Source organism: Schistocerca piceifrons, chromosome 3 (assembly GCF_021461385.2).
Source record: "Schistocerca piceifrons isolate TAMUIC-IGC-003096 chromosome 3, iqSchPice1.1, whole genome shotgun sequence".
Classification (NCBI taxonomy): Eukaryota; Metazoa; Arthropoda; class Insecta; order Orthoptera; family Acrididae; genus Schistocerca; species Schistocerca piceifrons.
Window position 1 is genome coordinate 193,338,843 of NC_060140.1, and position 21,755 is coordinate 193,360,597.

General features: G+C 38.7%; 1 protein-coding gene across 1 annotated transcript in view; it reads left to right on the forward strand.

The window, feature by feature from the left end:
* Nucleotides 1-15,061, forward strand: part of LOC124789030 (C2 domain-containing protein 3-like) — a 70,211-nt gene extending 55,150 nt beyond the window's left edge. The window contains exons 11-12 of the mRNA XM_047256318.1: nt 7,074-7,339; nt 12,269-15,061. Of these exons, the coding sequence (XP_047112274.1) occupies nt 7,074-7,339; nt 12,269-13,460 (1,458 nt within the window). The 3' untranslated portion in view covers nt 13,461-15,061. The remainder of the gene's footprint in view (nt 1-7,073; nt 7,340-12,268) is intronic.
* Nucleotides 15,062-21,755: the final 6,694 nt, after the last annotated feature.

Here is a 21,755-nt window from a genome sequence, read left to right on the forward strand (position 1 = left end):
GGTTCTAAGACTATTGATAAGGGGGGATACGCTTTCACGTCTCCTGCTGGCTTCAAACATCAATTATTGCTGGAATTATGTAGTGTGTTCAGAGCAGAGCTTCTAATCATTCACAGGGCCCTCCTTTTTGTACCTCAGGCCTCCTTCCACAGTGTTTTAATTTGTTGAGACTCAATGAGCAGCCCACAGGCTATCGACTGATGCTACTCTCGTCACTCTTTGGTTTCTGCTATCCATGACCTCCTCTCTGCCCTTAAGGGTGCCGCCTGTTCAGTTGTCTTTCTCTGGGTCCCAAGTCATGTGGGCATCCTAGGGAATGTACTGGCTGACAGTTTGGCTAGAGAAGCAGATGCTTACCACCCATTTCCTTTCATGATTCCAGGGAGTCTACTGCAGTTTGATGCTCTTCCTTCTGCTCCTCTTGCAAGGAGTCCACTGTTTTATGCTGTTTACTCATTGATCATACCCAGCCCACCCATTGTTTCCACCTACGTAATGATCCATCCTCACAATGTGGTTGTGGAGCCAGAATGACAATATCCCACATATTGGTGGAATCTCCCCTTCTTTTGGCCCTTCATTTTAAATATAGTCTTCCTGATTTCTTAAATTTAATATTAGCAGACAATCCAAGGATGGTTGAACTGGTGCTCAGTTTCCTCCGTGAAAGTGGTTTTTATTTCCAGATATAAGGATCCACTTTATTCTTGGAGCAGGGGCAGATTGGTTGTGGTTGGGACTTCTTTTCCAGTCTTCTCGGTCTGTGACCCCATGACCGCCTCCTTTTTTCCAGTTTTTAGATTTGGTCTCACCTTTTATGCCTTTACTGTGTGTGTTTCATGTTCATTATTTTATAATTTGACTCCCCTGACTGGATCTGTCTACTTTTAGCGGATCCTCTTTCTTCTGTGACTAACTTTGGAATTACGGGACTGATGACCTCGCCGTTTGGTCCCATAACCCCTCTTCATTAATCAATCAATCAAGTGCACTTGGGAGGTGAGAATCTAAGAATTATAGCCAAGAGAACTTGCGATAAGCAAGATATGAATAGAGAGTAACAATGAAATATAACTATCTTACTATTCTGTCTAATAAAGAGGGAGAAAATTTCTACTATCAAGTGGCAGCAGATACAGATATAAACAGGAGATTACATAAACCCTATCTTTTGAAACTTGATTTTCTGGCAAAAAGGACTAGGCAGGAATTAAATGAAATGTCATTTTGGATGGAAGGTCATAGGAGACATGGTAGAACAGGATGTGAAGAATATTAATAGTTGAAATACTTTGCATATCTTGCTTTTCTCCTAGCCCTCAAACAAGAGAGCTACAGTTCCAAAAATTAAATATTTTTGTTTCCTTCCTTCACACTTTCTTAAAAGGATTCAGAGCCTGCAGAAACTAACAATTCAGAATATTTTGTTTTAAATATTTAAGTTTATTGGGAGATTGTAAACTGTTATGCAAGTCAGTATCTTATAAATTTGTCTAATTCCATTTTCTTTCTTTCATTTGCTATGATTATCTCATCCCTTCATTTTTCCATACTCGTAGTCCTTCTTCATTATTTTTACCCAGGGAATTAGATGCTACTGCTAATCTATTTGAAACTGTCTAACACCTTTTGAGAAAATTCTTTGGTTTTAGGATGATATTATTAGATGGGTAGATCACATAACTAATGAGGAAGTATTGAATAGGATTGGGGAGAAGAGAAGTTTGTGGCACAACTTGACCAGAAGAAGGGATCGGTTGGTAGGACATGTTCTGAGGCATCAAGGGATCACCAATTTAGTATTGGAGGGCAGCGTGGAGGGTAAAAATCGTAGAGGGAGACCAAGAGATGAATACACTAAGCAGATTCAGAAGGATGTAGGTTGCAGTCGGTACTGGGAGATGAAAAAGCTTGCACAGGATAGAGTAGCATGGAGAGCTGCATCAAACCAGTCTCAGGACTGAAGACCACAACAACAACAACATTATTAGTGAATGTTTACAAATAAGTAGTTGTCAGTTTTGTGCATCTGTTAAGTTGTATAATAATGTAGTGTAAGCTGACTGGACAAAATATTGGTCACACCCTTAAAATAATGCATTGATTTCTCCGGACCACTGCAGATCTTGTAGAGCTGGCACCTGATGGTCAACTGTCCCTCCACAACTCACCTTAGTCACGGAAGTGAGGTGGTGCAAATGTGTCAGATGTTTATATGGAATCAGCACTCCATCTTCAGGCCATGAGTGGCCTACCGGGACCATCCAACCGCCGTGTCATCCTCCGAGGAGGATGCGGATAGGAGGGGCGTGGGGTCAGCACACTGCTCTCCCGGTCGTTATGATGGTATTCATCGAAGCCACTACTATTCGGTCAAGTAGCTCGTCAATTGGCATCACGAGGCTGAGTGCACCCCGAAAAATGGCAACAGCGCATGGCGGCTGGATGGTCACCCATCCAAGTGCCGGCCACGCCCAACAGGACTTAACTTCAGTGATCTCACGGGAACCGGTGTATCCACTGTGGCAAGGCCATTGCCTCATATGGAATCAGCATAGTAAAATTCACTAGTGTTGAAAAGTTAAGCATAAGCACAAAAGCACGACAGTGAAAAGAGAAAGGTGAGTAATCACCCGTCACTGTAAATATTTACCTACGAATCCTACTTGTTCGCTCTGTACAGGAAAGGAGTACTCTGTGCTGTGATTAGTAGTGTAACTGAAAGGAAATCACAAACTGTGTGTAATCTCAGTCTTATTTGTCCATGCATAGTGAACAGAGAGTAGTCTCTTGGTGAAGTTGACAACATAATACCACAAATGTGCCATTTGGATCCTGTTTTGCAGGGTAGAATTCTTGGCTGCCTGGAATAGGCCAGACAAAGGCCAAAGTCTCAGTATCCTTGGATGTGCCACAGAATGTAATTTTGAGGCTTTGGAAATTGTTTTGAGACCCAGGAGATGTCCGCCATAGCCTGGTACGAGGTCAACCAAAAATAACCAACCTACAGCAAGATCGATATTTGGCCAAACTGCCCAAAGAAATTGGAGTACATCTGCAAGACAGTTGGCTGCAGAGCTTGCAGCTGTCTCGGAAGTTACTGTTTCCCAACAAACTGTGTATCAGAGACAGAACAACACGGCTGTTTGCCGTATGTCTATCCGTGCGCATTCTGCTCACTCCAGCACAGAGATGGACCCATGTATTGTGGAGTCAACAACATCAAAATTGGACCATGAATGAGTGGAGGAATGTGTTCTTCATAAAGGAATTCTGCTTCAGTTGGAAAAATAATTCTTGTTTCATATTACTCTGGAGATAACCTGGTAACCAGTACAACATCAGGAACATCATGGAAAGATACCTGTTTGGTGGTGATGGTTTCATGGTGTGGAGATACATCATGCTGAATGGCTATATGGAGCTGCACATCTTTGTTGGGAGTTGGACGAATATTGTAAACATTTTGAGGTAGAGAGATGAGGTACTGCTACCACATGTCGCCGTTTCAGAGCTGCAGTTGGTCCAGACTAAGTCTTCATGGACGACAACACCAGTCTGCATTGAGCTGCTCTGCTGAATGAACTTGTTGAATGTAAAGGTATTTGTCACGTGGATTGGCCAGCAATGTCCCAGTATTTGAATCGTATAGAACATGCCTGGGATGCATCAGAGAGGTGAATTTCATTCAGTCTCACCGAAGACACTTCCTGACCTCCGCACCACTCTTGCTGAGGAATAGGATCGACTGCCAAAAGAGCTCTTGAACCATCTCATAGAGAGCATGCCATGTTGCATGTTGCTGTGCAGCATATTTGGTTGTTAGGGAGAGCCATATCCCCTGTTGGCAGCTCATTTTACTGTGGAAGAGATTTCCTAGTTGTGTTATTTTCTTACAAATATGTATCTTAGCTATCAGATCATTTCTAAGATTATGTTTCATCCACTGTGGAAGCCAAGTGTCATATGATTAAGCTGTAGCTTGTTCATTAATCCATCTGATACCCTGATAAAGCTATATGTCCTCTTTTCATGATTACACTTAACTTTAGGACACTAGTGTAGGCTGACATGCAGAAGTGACAGAATTGAGGTATTGTGATGAATGTGTCCATGACCACACCATGAAGAAGTAATGAAGTCATCAAATTTTGTGTTGTAGCAATGTGGACACCCCACCTTCTCCCAACCATGAACCATGGACCTTGTAACAGTGGGATGAACTGCATGCCCCAGCAATACATAATGCTATACCATAGGTGCAGCATAAAGAATTTAACAAAAAGGTAAACAATAAGGAGATGGGGTGTGGATAAGTGGAAAGTACTAGATAGAGGTGGTTGTTTGTTAGGCAATGTAGATCTGAAGCAGGGGAAAAGGATACAGTAGAAAACAAATCGGTAGCTTTGAAAAGTGAAAAGGGGAAAGGAGTAGAGGATCACATAGGTAAAAAGACAAGGTCTAGTGGCAATCCATGGGATAACTCCAGAAATTTAATTGGCGAAAGAGAAAATATGAAAGTGCAGCAATTGAAGCATGTGAAAGGGAATACAGACATCTAAAACAGTGAGAGTGACAGAAAGTGAAAATGGCTATGCAAGAAAGACAGGAGCACAAGAGCAAGGCTGTAGAAGTACGCATAATTAGGGAAAATATAGATGCTGAGAAGCAAGTGTATGAATATCAAGAGCTCAGATGTTAAGTCAGAACTGAGCAAAGAAGGAAAAGCTGAAAGGTGGATGGAATATATATCAAGGGTTTATATATAAGGGGAGCAGACTTCAAGACAATATTACAGATAGAGAGGAAGAAGTAGGTGAAGATAAGTTAGGAGATATGCTACTGTGAGAAGAATTTGTCAGAGCACTGGAAGACGTAAGTGGAAACAAGGCTTCTGGAGTAGATAACATTTCCTCAGAATAATCGAGATCTTCAGAAGAGCCAGCTGTGACAAAATTATTCCACCTGGTGTACAAGATATTTGAGGCTAGTGAAATACCCTCAGACTTAAGGAAGAATGTAAGAAATCCAATTTTAAAAAATATTGATGGTAATTATTAATAGAAGAATGGAAAAATTGATAGAGGCCAACATTGGGGTAGATCAGTTTGACTTCCAGAAAAATGTAAGAACACATGAGGTAGTACCAACCCTACGACTTATCTCAGAAGATTGATTAAAGCATTAAAGAAAGGCAAGCTACATTTACAGCATTTGTAGGTTTAGAGAAAGCATTTGACAATGTTGGCTTGAGTACTTTCTTGAAATTTGGAAGTTAGCAGATGAAAAATAAAAAGTTAGCAGATGAAAAATAAAAAGTTAGCAGATGAAAAATAAAGGCATAGAAGGATTATTTACAGCTTGTACAGAAAGCAGACTGCAGTTATAAGAGTGTTAAGGACAAGAAAAGGAGACTGATGGAAGTGATATGGGGTTGTAGCATATCTCTGATGTTGTTCAGTCTGTACGCTGAGAAACTGTGAAGGAAACCAAGTAGAAAATTGAAAAGAGATTAAAGTTCAGGGAGAATAAATACGAAGGTTTGTTGATGACACTGTCATTTTGTCAGAGATGGCAAAAGGACTTAGAAGAGTAGTTGAACAGAATGGAAGAGATTATAAAATGAACAGCAGTAAAAGTAAAACAAGGGTAATGGAATGTTGCTGAAGTAAATAGGGTGATGCCAAGGGAATTAATAAGGAATTGAGTCACTAATAGTAGTAGGTGAGTTTTGTTGTTTGGGAAACAAAATAGGTGATGATGGCTGAAATAGGGAAGATATAAATGTGGACTGGCGATAGAAAAGAAATGAATCTCTGAAAAAGAAATATGTTAACACTGGATATAAATTTTAAATATCAGGAACTCTTTCTGGATGTGTTTGGAGTATAGTATTTTATGGAAGTGAAAGGCACATGGTAGGCAATTCAGACAAGGGAAAGGTAAAACATTTTGAAATGTGGTGCTATAAAAAAAATGCTGAAGATTAGACAGGTTGATTGAATAACGAATGGCGAGGTACTGAAGTGAAGAAATTTGTGACACATTACTAAAAGAAGGGGTTAGTTGATAGGACACATCCTGAGGCATCGAGGAATTATCAATTTGGTAATGTAAGGAAGTGTGAGGGGTAAAAATTGAAGAGGAAGATCAAGGTTTGAACAAAGTAAGCAAGTTCAAATGGTTGTGAGTTGCGGTAGTTATGCAGAGACAAAGAGGCTTGCACGGGGTAGACTAGCATGGAAAGCTGCATCAAACCAGCCTTCAGAATGACAAGGACACCACCACCACCACCACCACCACCACCACCAACAACAACAACACAACACAACACAACACAACACAACAGCAGCAGCAACAGCAGCAATGTGGACTGCGCAATTTGTCTACAAGGAATGGTGTACCATTTTCAACCATGTGGCGCTTCATAAGAACAGTGGTCTTAAGAGATTCTAACTGACATGAAGTGAAGATAAGTGTCACACCTTGTCAGTGTATGCAGGTGTATGTCAAGCAGTTTCAGGGTGAATATTGTGAAGTGAATATGGACATTTGGACTTGGAGTTGTGACTGGACATTGGCAGGCTAGAGGCATGTAATGTGATCTGATTATTTGTGCTTTTGTCCCTTTTCAAATGATGCAAGGTGTCAAGTGCACTGATGACCCAATAGACACTTAACCTTCAGTGTGTTTGGATGGTGTAGTTCTGCATGGAGGTGGTTCTCTGATGTTTGGATGCGTTTCTCTTACCATGACTTTGGTCCACCCATTCAGGTTACTGAGAACCAGGATATTTATTTCAACATTATTGGTGTCCAAGTGTGGCTTTTCTATATCTTCATGATGAGAGTGCTGTTGACACTCCCAACTGCCAAGATGATGACAACCATGTTCACAGGACTGCATGCATGTATTCCTGGTTTGATTCCTTCATCAATGCTAGAGGAGGTGCTACATGGTGATGTCTTCTGGGAGTGACTAATTTTTTGTCCAGTGTGGTTAATCTAATTAAACTTATAAAATCATTTTATAAAATAGAATTTGCCTTCACTGTATTCAATTTTTACTACAGATCAACATCACACCACTTGAAAGTCTGACCAGATTCAGCATTCAACAGCTGTCCGAAGATTATCAGAAACTGCCACTATTACAACAAGCAGCGTCATTGTTTGATACCGCAGGCATAAAACATAATAAGAGTAAGATGGAAACGAACAGTATATCATCAGTGGATCATTCTCTTGAGGGTATCCACTGCCCTACTGCATCTGGCTCTGCGATACCTGCCCTTGACGATTTTGGAGACATCTCCTCATTTCTTTCAAGTGCACTTAAGTGAGTTTCTGGTTATTATATGATTTAATGATAAAAGTTTTCCAAGGTATTTGCAACCATAATTTCATCCACATGAAGTTATTTAATTTAGAAAGTCAGGTAATTTAATTAAGAAAGTGAATAATATATACATAATCAATGATGGAATTTTCAGATCTCATTAGTTCCACAAGGATGTTTATTATTATATAGTTAGTTTTAATTTTGTTTGAAATCTAAAACATCAAACATCATTATTATATTGGTTTCTTGGACAAGCATTTGGAATGCATATAAAAATTGTGAACAGTTCATACACGGTGTTATGGAATCTATACATATGTTCGACAGAGATGGGAGAAATTTGAAGTTTAATGTTCCATTAACTCACTCATTAGCATTAGAAAATTAATTGGGTCATATTTATATGGCTGAGGGTGCCACACTGGCAATTGCTGTACGTGATTTAAGAATGCAGTACCTAAGCCGTAATGGACAGCTGGGGATTTGAAGTTTAATGTTCCATTAACTCACTCATTAGCATTAGAAAATTAATTGGGTCATATTTATATGGCTGAGGGTGCCACACTGGCAATTGCTGTACGTGATTTAAGAATGCAGTACCTAAGCCATAATGGACAGCTGGGGATTTGAATCTTGCTCATCCTGAGTATGAGTACGGTTAAGACAACTTGACAAGCTTCGATTGTGGTACAGTCAGAAAAGAGTGCATTTCTGTTGACAGATTGTGATTCATATTTTGGACTGTTTTTAAACCTGGATGCAACAGTGACAAAAAAGAGGTGCACCTATCAGTGATTAAGCATTTATATTGAACTGTGGAAAGTTGTTGAGAGTGTGGTCAGATAAGGTTCTGTATGTTTGTCAGAGGATGCCAACCTGCTCAGAATGGCAGCACAGTTTATGCTCATACAAAGACAGAAATAAAATGTTCTGTCAGTCAAGATTGCTCATTTCTGTTTGCAGTAGAGTTCACACTTGCTCCTATTGAATGAATTGCTCAGGCATGACTCATGACCATTGTTCACATTTTCAATTGTGCTATTACTCTTCTCGTAAATTACTGTCAGCAGAATTGAAGTTGTGAAGAACGGTTTTGTGTTGGGTCTAGATAGCTCAATTCGTAAAAGCATTGCTTTTGAAAAAGAAAGGTTCCGGCCATACTCCAGGCACACAGTTTTGTCAAGAAAGAAGGGAAGGCTGAAAAGATACAATGTGAGGGAAAGAGACTTGAAGACAGTATCATCAAAAGGGAAGAGAATGTGGATAGAGATAGGATGAGGATAGTATACTGTGAGGATAATTCGACAAAGTATTGAGGGACTATACAAGCAAGCTGGAGAGGAAAATATTCATTCAGAACTTTGAGATCTTTGGAAAAACAAACCATGATGAAACTTTCACATGGTATGTGAAATATAGGAGACAGACAAACTACTCTCAGACTTTAAGACAAATCCAATAATGTCAGTACAAAGGAAGACAGGCACCAAGAGGCATGAGTATTCCAAATATCCATTTAATAAATCATGGTTGGAAAATACAGACATGAATTATGTGCAGAAGTGGCTCCTAGCTAACCTGGTGGAAAATCATTAGTGTCTTATTTCAGTGTTTTGTGGATCATAATTCTTACCTCTCACTATGATGTGGAACAAGTGAGTTTTACAGTGATAGGACATATTCTAAGTGGAAAATGTGGCAACTTGCTGACCATTTACTTGATTTCTTAAGTGATTTTGTGATGTGGTTACAGTAATTTATACAGGGTTATTAGTGCAGTGGAATTACAATTTTACATTCTCCAATTTTACATTTTTTGTGATTATATGCCATAAATTTGTAACCTCTAACCCATAAGATCAATGCTAAAAGTTCACTGATTTTATGTTTCTTCCTAGTAAGGTTTACCTTATTTCTACATTCTTACTCGATGTCTCACTTGACTTCATCCTGTTCCTGCCATTGACATTTGATGTGACTAAATGAGTTATAAGTGGCACAAAAGAAAGATGATTTGTACCACTAGTGGTGGCACAGTTGGGGGAATATTTAGGCTGTTGTTGAGAGGGGAGACACGAGAGAGGATGTTGATGTAATCCATGATTGGTGTTGCCAACACAACTACAACATTTGGCTTCATTGCGCAATTGTGATGCAACTAGGTTGTGGCATTTTCTTGTGCCACTTATAACTGAAATCTTGTCTTTTGCATGTACTTCTGGCATACTGTATTCAGTAACAATATTGATCGTAAACTTTTTAAATTCAAATGCTTGAGTCTCAAAAAATTTGCTTGCTCAGCTTCAAGAAAATGTTGACCATTTCTGAGCTCTTATTGGCTGGTGACTTGTTGCATCACCCAACAGCCAGTGCAGCCACCATACCACACTAACACATGTAAAATGAACTTGCCTGCTAGATGTGTGGTAAGAGATAGTGGCCCTTTGATGGCAGGAGTGCAGGTAGGAGTGGTAGCATTTTGGGAAGTGCTGAAAATATACTTTTCATACAGATCGTGCTATGGCAGAGACATCGCACAGAAATAGAACAAGGGTTTTAAAGACTTTTGTGGTCAAATGTGACATGATACTGTTGCAACTACTACACACACTACGCATGTACGTACTTTGCACCACACACTGTAGATCATAAAGATTGGCGGCAGTGATAGGCATGAAGCAAAACTGTAGCGGCTGAGCTTTCCTTAAATTAACATTTTACACGGTGTACAGAAATTCACTGTGCCGACTTCTAATAAGCTTGTAATGTCAATTGTGGGAGTAAACTCATTTTTTCACATCCCTGTTTCTCTCATCAAAAGAAGAGAAACACACAGCCCACATGTTGGATTCCAATCCCTTTCAGTGTATTTCACAGTTTTTGGTTTAACTCACCATGTTCATAAATTTTTGCTTTTTTTCTGGATGAGCACAAAGGAAAGATCTCTCAAAAACGCATGTTTTGCCATATAATTTTTGGTTATAATGTGTTGGAAAATAGCTTGATTACCTTGTATCCAGATAGCAATTTCAATTTTTGGGAAGTTTTTTCTTGCTGTTAACAACTGTGATTTTTTAAGATCTGATAAAATTCATTACCACAAATTATTGTATAAACTCTGTATTGTACATTTAATTTCCTTCATTTTTACAGATTTTATAAAATGTAGTGGAGAGAATTTAAATTTGTAATCATATATGCCAATTACAAATGTTTTTGCTTCTATTCTGGAGATTTTAACGTTTTCTGTGATTTTGCTTTTTCTTCGATTTTGCGTTTTTTAAGTCTGGACCGTATGAAAACATAGAAAAGGGGTTTCGCTGTTAAGTACCTCCGGGGTTTCAGAAACCAACTATGCAGAAACTACAAGACATACAGAAAATAGACACATATCAGTGGATAGGCCCTGCAAGTTTTTAATGCAGGTGCTTATTTTGGGCACTATTTGTGATGTGACAGATCTCAACACAATCCCAGATGTGTCCCAACAATATCATGTTGTTTATGGTTTTCTGCAGTTCTCGCTTGCATGTGTCGTTGATTTCTTCGGGCTCCTGGTAGATGATTTCTAGCTCATTTTCTTTGCACCTCCTAGCAGCCAGCTTCAGATAACCTGTTGTGTCACCCATGGATTGTTTTATCTTTCATAGCTTTTACCTGTTATTTGTTATGAAATAATCACTGAACCGACAGATTTAGCAAATTCAAGGGCACAAAGTGCATGAATTAGTCCATTATATGCCATGCCATTATGTTCCATGTTCGAACACGCCTGCCACCTAGCGATAGGCTCTGCAACTATGCCACAGTGTGTATTACGAATCAAAACTTGTAGAGATGTTCTATCCACATAAATTTTTCATTTTTCTGTATGTCTTCTAGTGTTCATGCATTCGTCTTCTGAAACCCTGTAAGTTTTTTCCGTACATGAATCAGTATTTGAACAATTATGATTATTGAAGTTTTCAAATGAATCTGGTCAATGTAGTTCCCATTCATGTTGTTAAATTATTATTATTATTATTATTATTATTTTTATGTAAGCAATAGAATGTTTTAATGGGAATACTGAGAAACCCCACATGTCCATTTTTTGACAAAACTGAGTTTGGAACTTAAACTATGATTTAGAGAAACACCATATGTTGTGGATTCTCTGTGTTGTTATGTAGCCATTGTATCACCTAAACTGAAGAGAAACTCTCAGATGTACAAAAGGTATGGGCTTTCTCAAAATTTATGTTGTCAGCACTGTTTTGAATTGAGAGAATAATCAGTATGTGCCTGTAAATGACAAGAAACTGCATGACGTGTAGCAATTTTTACCATTCCTGCCAATAGAAGAAATTACCCAGAGCTTCTACACTGGCATACACAATTGGTCAACATATGTCAAGGAATTAATCATGTGTGGATTATAATTGCAAAGTGTGTGGAAAATAGGCTTGATTTGTTTGATTTTTGCCCATATTAGCAATAAAGTATGAGTTAAATGATGATTTATACTTATTTATTACAAAATATCGAGAAACTCCACATGTTCACTAAATAAATTTTAACTTAACACTAAAAAAATGTGGACTGGCTGTCTACAGTCCATTGACATTATTCCTTCTAGGGTCATATTAAGGAAAAATGAGCAGAAAACTGGAATTTCAGTGTAATTTTAAGATCTAGAATGTTTTTTTTTGCCTCTCCTGAAAAGTTTAGCGTTTTGGAAATGTGGGGTTTTTCAGTATTCCCATTCATTTTTGACCTCACATACAGTGACACATTCTACATTGACACACATTTTTTTTTTTAAGTTAAAGGCGGTGACGATGTGTTGGAAATCAGTTCTTAAGAATGTGCTGTGGCTATTTGGAAATGCAGGTTGTACATATTTTCCAAAATGTCTGAATTTGTAATTTCTATTTTTATTTACAGAAACAAGCTGCTTGAACTGGACGAAATAACACAAAGACTTAAGCATCGTTTAAATTCTGTCACGCAAGAGGTAGAAGAAGAAGATTTATCCGTGGATCCTGAATTTGATATGGATGATATTGCAGGGGATGAATGTTCATCATGGAATGCAGAAGATCAGACTGTTGTACCAGGAAATGTTCTGGAGCCACAGAAACACCGTGAAACACAAACATCTGGTGTGACAGGGGAAAGAAATAAGTTCATCGAAAAACCCCAGCATTTTAACAATGAGAATGAGATGGTGGCATACGAGAAAGAAACTTTGCATATACAGAAAGACAATCTTACTCTAGAAAATGGTCAAAGAAACAAGTTAGATGGAGATTACAGTAAAACAGTCGACAAGTTGGCTGCACTGACAATAGACAAGACCGGCCAAGATGAAATCTGTCGTAATGATTTTGATTCTCTAAGCAGTTATTTTAAGGACATTGCAAGTAAAGATCTTGAATTAGAAAATGTGTTTAATCCATTATTATTCCAGCAGTTGTTGAACTGTTCTAATCCACAACCGTTGGTCCAACAAGGAACACACAGATCCAGAGAAAATCTGTGCAGTGCCCAAGTTGGTGATGAGTTCATTTCAAATGTAAATGAAAATATTTATAAGAACCTTCATATGAGTGATGAACAAAATGCAACAGACAACATCAGAAGGAACACACACAACAGTGAAAGAATGAACTTTAGTCCTTCTCTGGAATCCTGCTTAGAAAATACCCATAACACAGAACATGATGTTAGAGAAAACTCAGTCATGTGTAATGCGGGTTCAGATTCAATAACTTGTGCCACAAGGAAGAGTGTCAGCTGTGAAACTCTGCTTTCAAGCAGTGAGAATCTGACAGAAGTGAAAGCTGTCAGTGAAAGTGAATTTATAACAAATAATTTTAGCAGCTCTTTTCCATCAGAATTTTTTTCAGTCATGAATACTCAAGAAATTGAGGATGGAAGAGTGCTGGGAGAAGACAGTGTGACAAAACCATGCAATTCCTTAAATGTTCTTCACGCTATGAGAAATAAAGGGAGTTTCTTAGAAGAATCAAATTCTTCTGTTTTACAAATTCAGAGGTTGGCTCCAGAAGGTGGGAATCCATCTGAGAACTCTTCACATAGTCAGCAGACTAATACTTCTGATAATCGTATATGAAGCAGTAAAGTAATGTCTCTAATGTGAATAATAACGTTTTAATTCTGAGTAAGCATGTTACTCAGTTTCTGTGCTTTTGTACTTTTCATACAGTTGTTACTTTTTTAATCTACCTTGTGTAAAGTATTGCCACATAGTACGTAAGTGGCTGGGGAGTCTTTTGCCCACCAAATGAGAATGAAGTGAACATGTAACTAGGCTCACAAAAACTGGGAACTTGTGAGGCTGTTACTTTATTCCTTTTATCTCAAATCATGAAATGCTGAGGACTTGATAACTGCAATTACTTGTTATAAGTTAATAAGAACTCTTCCAGTGTCACCAAATGTGGTGTTCAGAAAGGAAAGTGAAACTGATTCTTAACATTGTTAGAATTAAATGACGTACTTTTGAAAGTGATGTACTGTAGAACAGTGATGTTATAAGTTACCGAAGGTAATTTTTCTTCCTTTGATGAAAAGGAAGTTAGCAATGAGATGCTATTCAACTGAAGTTCGATGTGCTAATACTCACAGAGCACTCTCAGTGCACTGCAAGAAACCAGTACAATTTCGAAATATTACTTTCTTGTATGTTGCCTTTTTGGTGCTACTTCAAAGTATATTTTTATATAATTTTATAAATGGCTTTCAAAAGACTGTCAGCAGTTCTGACAAAATAAAGTATGCATTAGTGCCTCTGTTTAAACTGCAAAGAATATTTTACATACAATTTAAAATTAAATTGTGTAAGGTCATTGAGACTTTCTTTTTTTATTTTGGTGACAATTACTTCTTGTTAACAGTTTTCAGCCATAAATCCCCCCTGCCCCCCCTCCAAATATTGTAAAGGCCATAAGTAATAAAAATGCTGGAACAGTTTGATTTATCAAAATAGTGTGTCATGGAAAATATTAAAACAGTGTGGTTAATGGAAAACTGGTGTCTGTAGAAGCAAAATTACAGACACCCCATTTACTATTGTAAGCTCTGAGCACAAAAAAATGTTAATGTCATTGGTTGTACACACACTGTGAAAGAAAAGAAATGTCATAACCCGCAGAAACTTCCATTACTTAAGAGCATTTCTGTTTCTTGTATGTATTTATTTGTATATACATTCTGTTAATAGAGTATTTACAAAAAACATTTAGATGACAAAGTTTTCGCTTAACTGTAATGTGTAAATGTATTCTATTTTTGAGGAATTATGAGTAGTTATATTGTAGTGTCAAAATACATTGGATGAAATTTTAACCCCTTGATGATGGTAACAGGTTTACAAGTTTCTTGTTTATACTACATTCCGTCATACTGATGACAGAAAACTGGCCCATTTCAAAGTGCCACAATGGAGCTTCTTTATAAAACCTGTTGTTTTAGTACTGATCTTATACTGTAGTGCAGCATGTGTATAGTGTGTATTAATTTAAGATTTTTCCAGCATCTTCAGCAAATGACAACAGTCTCTTGGGACAAATTAGTCTAGTTATTTCTGGAATATTGCCTATACTGTAAACTTTGTGTGTAATTTATAGCAGCTTCATTCTTTGTAAATAGCTCATCAAAATGTAATAATATTTTAATGACTGTTATGCTCCAAAAAACCTTTTGTATCTTATCCTGACCTTACTTCAGAATAATGTTGAAGATTCAATAAAATTATACAAAAAATTTGGCATTTTATCCTTGGAACATAAAATACAAATAGCACAATGAAAGGCTGCTGTATGCTGAAGACAGAATCACATTGCATTTTTATAAATATTTAGTATGAAAGGAGGCAGGTTAGGTCTTAGGAATTCTGTATGTAAACTCAAAATGTATATTTACTGATACGTATCTGCTGGTTACCAGATGCCACCATTGTTCCCAACAAAGTTTTATGGTGTGTTAGTTTCTGATCTGAATAGACTGTCTGGAAACTACTTTGTTAGAAGAAGAATATAATGAAAAAGAGTGAACCCTTTAATTTTTTAAACAACAGTCAAATCATGTCTGTAACCTATACAGTAAGTAACATATAAACCACTGAAGAAGGTTCTTTACTCCATAATGAACGATATGATTAGTTGATGAATGGATGTTGAAGAGAAACAAACATTAATGTGGGGCCTCCAGGCCATACACTAGATGTGATTAGTACATATAGTTTTTATAGCCATGCACATCAGTGCCTCGATGGGCAGTTTTAATTGTCATTTTTCATGTGGCCGAATCAGATCTTTGATGATCTGACAGAACTGTCCATTACCAGTTCTGCATACTGATCTGGACAGGTCATTCAGTACCAGCTGGTGAGACTGTTAAACACTATAAGACATGATACACAAAAGCTATTAGGAGTCTGTTATAGAGAAAACAACAAAGTAAAATTGAACCAAAACGCAATATGGGAAAATGGATAAGTCAAACTATTTTTGTAATGAATCTTCCTAGCAGATTAAAACTGTGTGCTGGACCAAGACTCAAACTCAGGACCTTTGCCTTTTGAGCGCAAGTGCTCACCAAACCAAGCTACCCAGGCATGACTATTTTTGTAATAGCGAAAGGGAGAGAACATTTGGAAAACAGTATATAGGAGTTACTAGCACTGTCAAGCATGTCTAGTCTATCACCTTTCATCAATACCATGTCTTCCAGAAGTATGAAACACAATGGGATTATGCAGATTTTACAGACCTTCGTTAGTCCCTGCAGGAAGATCTGCAGCGGATAGGGACTTAGTGCAGGGAGCGGCAACTGACCCCTAACATAGACAAATGTCCGCCACTCGTGGTCTCGCGGTAGCGTTCTCGCTTCCCGAGCACGGGGTCCTGGGTTCGATTCCCGGCGGGGTCAGGGATTTTCACCTGCCTCGAGATGACTGGGTGTTTGTGTTGTCTTCATCATTTCATTATCATCCAGGAAAGTGGCGACATTGGACTGAGCAAAGATTGGGTAATTGTACGGGCGCTGATAACCACGCAGTTGAGCGCCCCACAAACCAAACATCATCATCACCAACATAGACAAATGTAATGTGTTGCGAATACATAGAAAGAAGGATCCTTTATTGTATGCTTATATGATAATGGAACAAACACTGGTAGCAGTTACTTCTGTAAAATATCTGGGAGTATGCGTGCGGAGCGATTTGAAGTGGAATGATCATATAAAATTAATTGTTGGTAAGGTGGGTACCAGGTTGAGATTCATTGGGAGAGTCCTTAGAAAATGTCTTCCATCAACAAAGGAGGTGGATTACAAAACGCTCGTTCGACCTATACTTGAGTATTGCTCATCGGTGTGGGATCCGTACCAGGTCGGGTTGACAGAGGAGATAGAGAAGATCCAAAGAAGAGCGGCGCGTTTCGTCACAGGGTTATTTGCTAAGCATGATAGCGTTATGGAGATGTTTAGCAAACTCAAGTGGCAGACTCTGCAAGAGAGGTGCCCTGCATTGCGGTGTAGCTTGCTGTCCAGGTTTAGAGAGCCTGCGTTTCTGGATGAGGTATTGACTGTGGCACGTAAAGTGCCCTCCGCCACACACCGTTGGGTGGCTTGCGGAGTATAAATGTAGATGTAGATTTACAGCTGCAATAGTGTTATATAATTCCTACAGGTTCCCTTGCTTGCAAGTTTTGAATTCTCCAATAATGTTCAGAAGAGAGTTAGAAGAGACAGACACTGGTGCATAGAAACCTTCAGCTTTGTCACACAGTAAGAGAATTATAGGGAAGTGTAGAAATAAAGCCCGAGAAAGCGAATTGTGAACCATTGTACCCCAAGACTGATTATTATCCAGTGATAATAAACTTTGTTTTGAGAACAGACACAAGCAAGAAACAGCTGCTGCATGTGCAGTTTGGTGTAACATTGTATTATGGTTGTCTCCCACCATTCAAATTGCTAGAGAGAAATTCTCATTAATTGCATCACATGATTTGCGTACCTCTTCAGAGTGCCTTGACCTCTGAGACACCGTGAAAACGTGGCTGACTTTTTTTTTTTTTTTTTTTTTTTGGTACTCTTACAAGAAAGAACTGTAATGAGGTGGAAAGTAGCAGAGCTTAGAGTCAAAAAGTGCACTAGGAAATAAATACTGGCTGCCAGCATCCCTCAGCTGCACCAAGACACTCCAGGACACCATTTCCCATGCCATAGCCTGGGGCCAGCCTTTGGGAAGCCTTTCTGGCTTGACCGACATGTGCATGACAATAGCCTCCTCGGTCATTGCTTCTGTTCTAGAATGTTTCCGTGCGGCATAGAAATGTGAATACTTCCATAAAGACAGACAAGAGCAGCTGCATTTAAACCCCTGCTGGGCCAGTCATCATTGTTGAGCAGCTAGGCAGCAATGTGAAGTCCAGCATGTGTTGTTTAGTGTTGTATTAATGATACGGCTATCTCTGTTGTCTCACGAGACTTTGAATCTCTGTCTACCACCTGAGCATGCAGGTAAATGGGCAGGTCAGAAGTCCATTGCCTCCATGGAGCTATGACATGGGTGATCCAGCCTTCCTCGCCCATACCGAGGTATCAACGGGGGACTTTCTTGCCTTGCACTAAAGTGCAGGGCCAGAGATGCCATGATGTGTATCAGCCTCACTTGCCATCAGTGCTAGCAGTTAAAAGAGTCCAATGATTGTAAACAGACAGTAATAAAGTAGTTCTTATACCTACAAACTGTCTTCTCCTGTTGCTCCGGCACCCATCTTTGGCAGAAAACCACCACACTCACCCAGCCATTTTAGAAACCCAATTATAACTGGTGTCAGATGAACTGTTCCAGATGGATTACAGTATACTTATGTTAACAGTAAGTAGGCATCATCAGTGGCAGATACAGGAAAACCTCAAGATACCTTGAGCTACCTTTACTTATACCATTGTAAAAAACAAGCAAGTCACATGCAAAGTAAAGCGGATTATACACGTATACAAGACGATGCCATCTTATGATACAAAAAAAGTTACAATTGTGGTTCTCTTTCTTAAATGATGAATTCTGTGTGCCTATTCTTCCTGGTAAATTAGTTGATTACATCATCAATGGGAAAATCAATGACAGGGTGAGTGTTCAACAGAGCTGAGCCATTAAGCCGATCCTCCTCCATTGTTGACCTCAGCCGTGTCTTTGTGCGTGTGCTACATAGGAAAGTACGGCAGGGGTGGCAATGCGGGCTGCCCCGGAAGCGGGGCCCGCACGCCCTGCCTGTCCCCTGTATGTATCCAGCTCTGGGCAGCATCGATAAACAAGTTTTGGCTCAAGATACGATTTACCTTCTAATAGATCAAGTGGATTAGTTAGAGACAGAATTAGGACAACAAAGAAAGGAAAGAAACAAGCAGTCACTCCTAGTGCACCTATCCTTGATACTAAAATGATTTCATTGGTCACTCCATTTTCTGGGAAATCGGAGAAAGATGTCTTCGTCTTTTTGACAATTTGGATACAACTGCCAGGTTGGGAAAAAGGAATAATAAGTAGTTATTGAATCTAGCTAAAATAAAGTTAGTGGGAGACACTAGGACATCTGTGATGCACATGAGAAATTAAGAGAAACACAATAATTAGACAAATTGCGGGAAGGCCTAACAGATGTAGGAGGAAAATACATCGAGATACTACTGTGAGCAGCTTAACAGGATATTCGAGAAACATGGGGAATAAGTAGAGAATTTTGTAGACTGTTGTTGAGAACTTCAATCCAGAGAGTGGTTTGATGCAGCTCTCCATGCTACTCTCTCCTGTGCAAGCGTCTTCATCTCTGAATAACTACCGCAACCTACAACTTTCTGAATCTGCTTAGCATATTCACCTCTTGGTCTCCCTCTACAATTTTTACCCTTCACACTTACCTCCCGTACTAAATTGGTGATCCCTTGATGCCTCAGAATGTGTCCTACCACCCGATCTCTTCTTCTATTAAAGTTGTGCCACAAATTCCTTTTCCTCCCAATTCTATTCAGTACCTCATCATTAGTTACATATCTACCTATTTAATCTTCAGCATTCTTCTGTAGCACCACATTTTGAAAGCTTCTATTCTCTTCTTGTCTAAACTGTTTATTGCCCATAGTTCACTTCCATACACAGCTACACAAATACTGTCAGGAAAGACTTCCTGACAGTTAAATTCATACTCTATGTTAACAAATTTCTCTTCTTCAGAAAAACTTTCCGTGCCATAGTCAGTCTACATTTTACATTGTCTCTACTTCGAACATCATCAGTTATTTTGCTCCTCAAATAGCAAAATCGCCTTTACTACTTTAAGTATCTCATTTCTCAATCTAACACCTGATTTAATTCGACTACATTCCATTATCCTCATTTTGCTTTTGTTGATGTTCATCTTATATCCTCCTCTCAAGATACTGTCCATTCTGTTCAGCTGCTCTTCCAGGTCCTTTGCTGTCTCTGACAGGATTACAATGTCATTTGCAAACCTCAAAGTTTTTATTTTTTCTCCACGGATTTTAATTCCTACTCCAAATTTTTCTTTTGTTTCCTTTACTGCTTGCTCAATATACAGATTGAATAACATCGAGGATAGGCCACAACCCTGTCTCACTCCCTTCTCAACCACTGCTTCCCTTTCATGCTCTGTACAAATTGTAAATAGCCTTTTGCTCCCCTGTATTTTACCCCTGCCTCCTTCAGAATTTTGAAGAGAGTATTCCAGTCAACATTGTCAAAAGTTTTCTCTAAGTCTACAAATGCTAGAAATGTAGGTTTGCCTTTCCTTAATCTATCTTATGAGATAAGTTGTAGGGGTAGTATTGCCTCGTGTGTTCCAGCATGTCTACAGAATTCAAATTGATCTTCCCAAAGGTCGGCTTTACCAGTTTTTCCATTCTTCTGTAAGGAATTCATGTTAGTATTTTGCAGCCATGACTTGTTAAACTGATAGTTTGGTAATTTTCACTCTTGTCAACACCTGCCTTCTTTGGGATTGGAATTATTATATTCTTCTTGAAGTCTGAGGGTATTTCGGCTGTCTTATACATCTTGCTCACCAAGTGGAAGAGTTTTGTCATGGCTGGTTCTCCCAAGACTGTCAGTAGTTCTAATGGAATGTTGTCCGCTCCCAGGGCCTTGTTTCAACTTAGGTCTATCAGTACTCTGTCAGATTCTTCAAGCAGATAATCTCCCATCTCATCTTCATCTACATCCTCTTCCATTTCCACAATATTGCCCTAAAGTACATCGTCCTTGTACAGATCCTCTATATACTCCTTCCACCTTTCTGCTTTCCCTTCTTTGCTTAGGATGGGTTTTCCACCTGAGCTCTTGATATTCATACAAATGGTTATCTTTTCTCCAAAGGTCTCTTTAATTTTCCTGTATGCAGTATCTATCTTACCCCTAGTGAGATAAGCCTCTCCATCCTTGCATTTGTCCTCTAGCCATCTCTGCTTAGCCATTTTGCACTTTGTGTTGATCTCATTTTTGAGACATTTGTATTCCTTTGCACCTGCTTCATTTACTGCATTTTTATATTTTCTCCTTTCATTAGTTAAATTCAAAATCTCTTCTGTTACCCAAGGACTTCTACTAGCCCTCGTTTTTATACCTACATGATTCTCTGTTGCCTTCACTATTTCATCTCTCAAAGCTACCTATTCGTATTCTACTGTTTTTCTTTCCCCTGTTCTTGTCAGTTGTTCCCTAATGCTCTCTCTGAAACTCTCTACAACCTCTGGTTCTTTCAGTTTATCCAGGTCCCATCTCCTTAAATTCCTACCTTTTTGCAGTTTCTTCAGTTTTAATCTACAGTTCATAACCAATAAGTTGTGGTCATAGTCCACATCTATCCCCGGAAATGTCTTACAATTTAAAATCTGGTTCTTAAATCTCTGTCTTGCCATTATATAACCTATCCAAAACCTTCCAGTGTCTCCCAGGCTTCTTCCATGTATATAACCTTCTTTCATGGTTCTTAAACTAAGTGTTAGCTGATTAAGTTATGCTCTGTGCAAAATTCTATCAGATGGCTTCCCCTTTCATTCCTTATCCCCAGTCCATATACACCTACTACTTTTCCTTCTCTTCCTTTTCTTACTGTCAAATTCCAGTCCCCTGTGACTATTAAATTTTCGTCTCCCTAATTTCTTTTATTGAATCATACATTTCTTCAATCTCTTCATCAGCTGTGAAGCTAGTTGGCATATAAACTTGTAGTACTGTGGTAGGCCTGGGCTTCGTGTCGATCTTGGCTACAATAATGCATTAACTATGCTGTTTGTAGTAGCTTATCCTTGTTCCTATGTTTCTTATTAATTATTAAACATACTTCTGCATTACCTACATCTACATCTATATGGATAC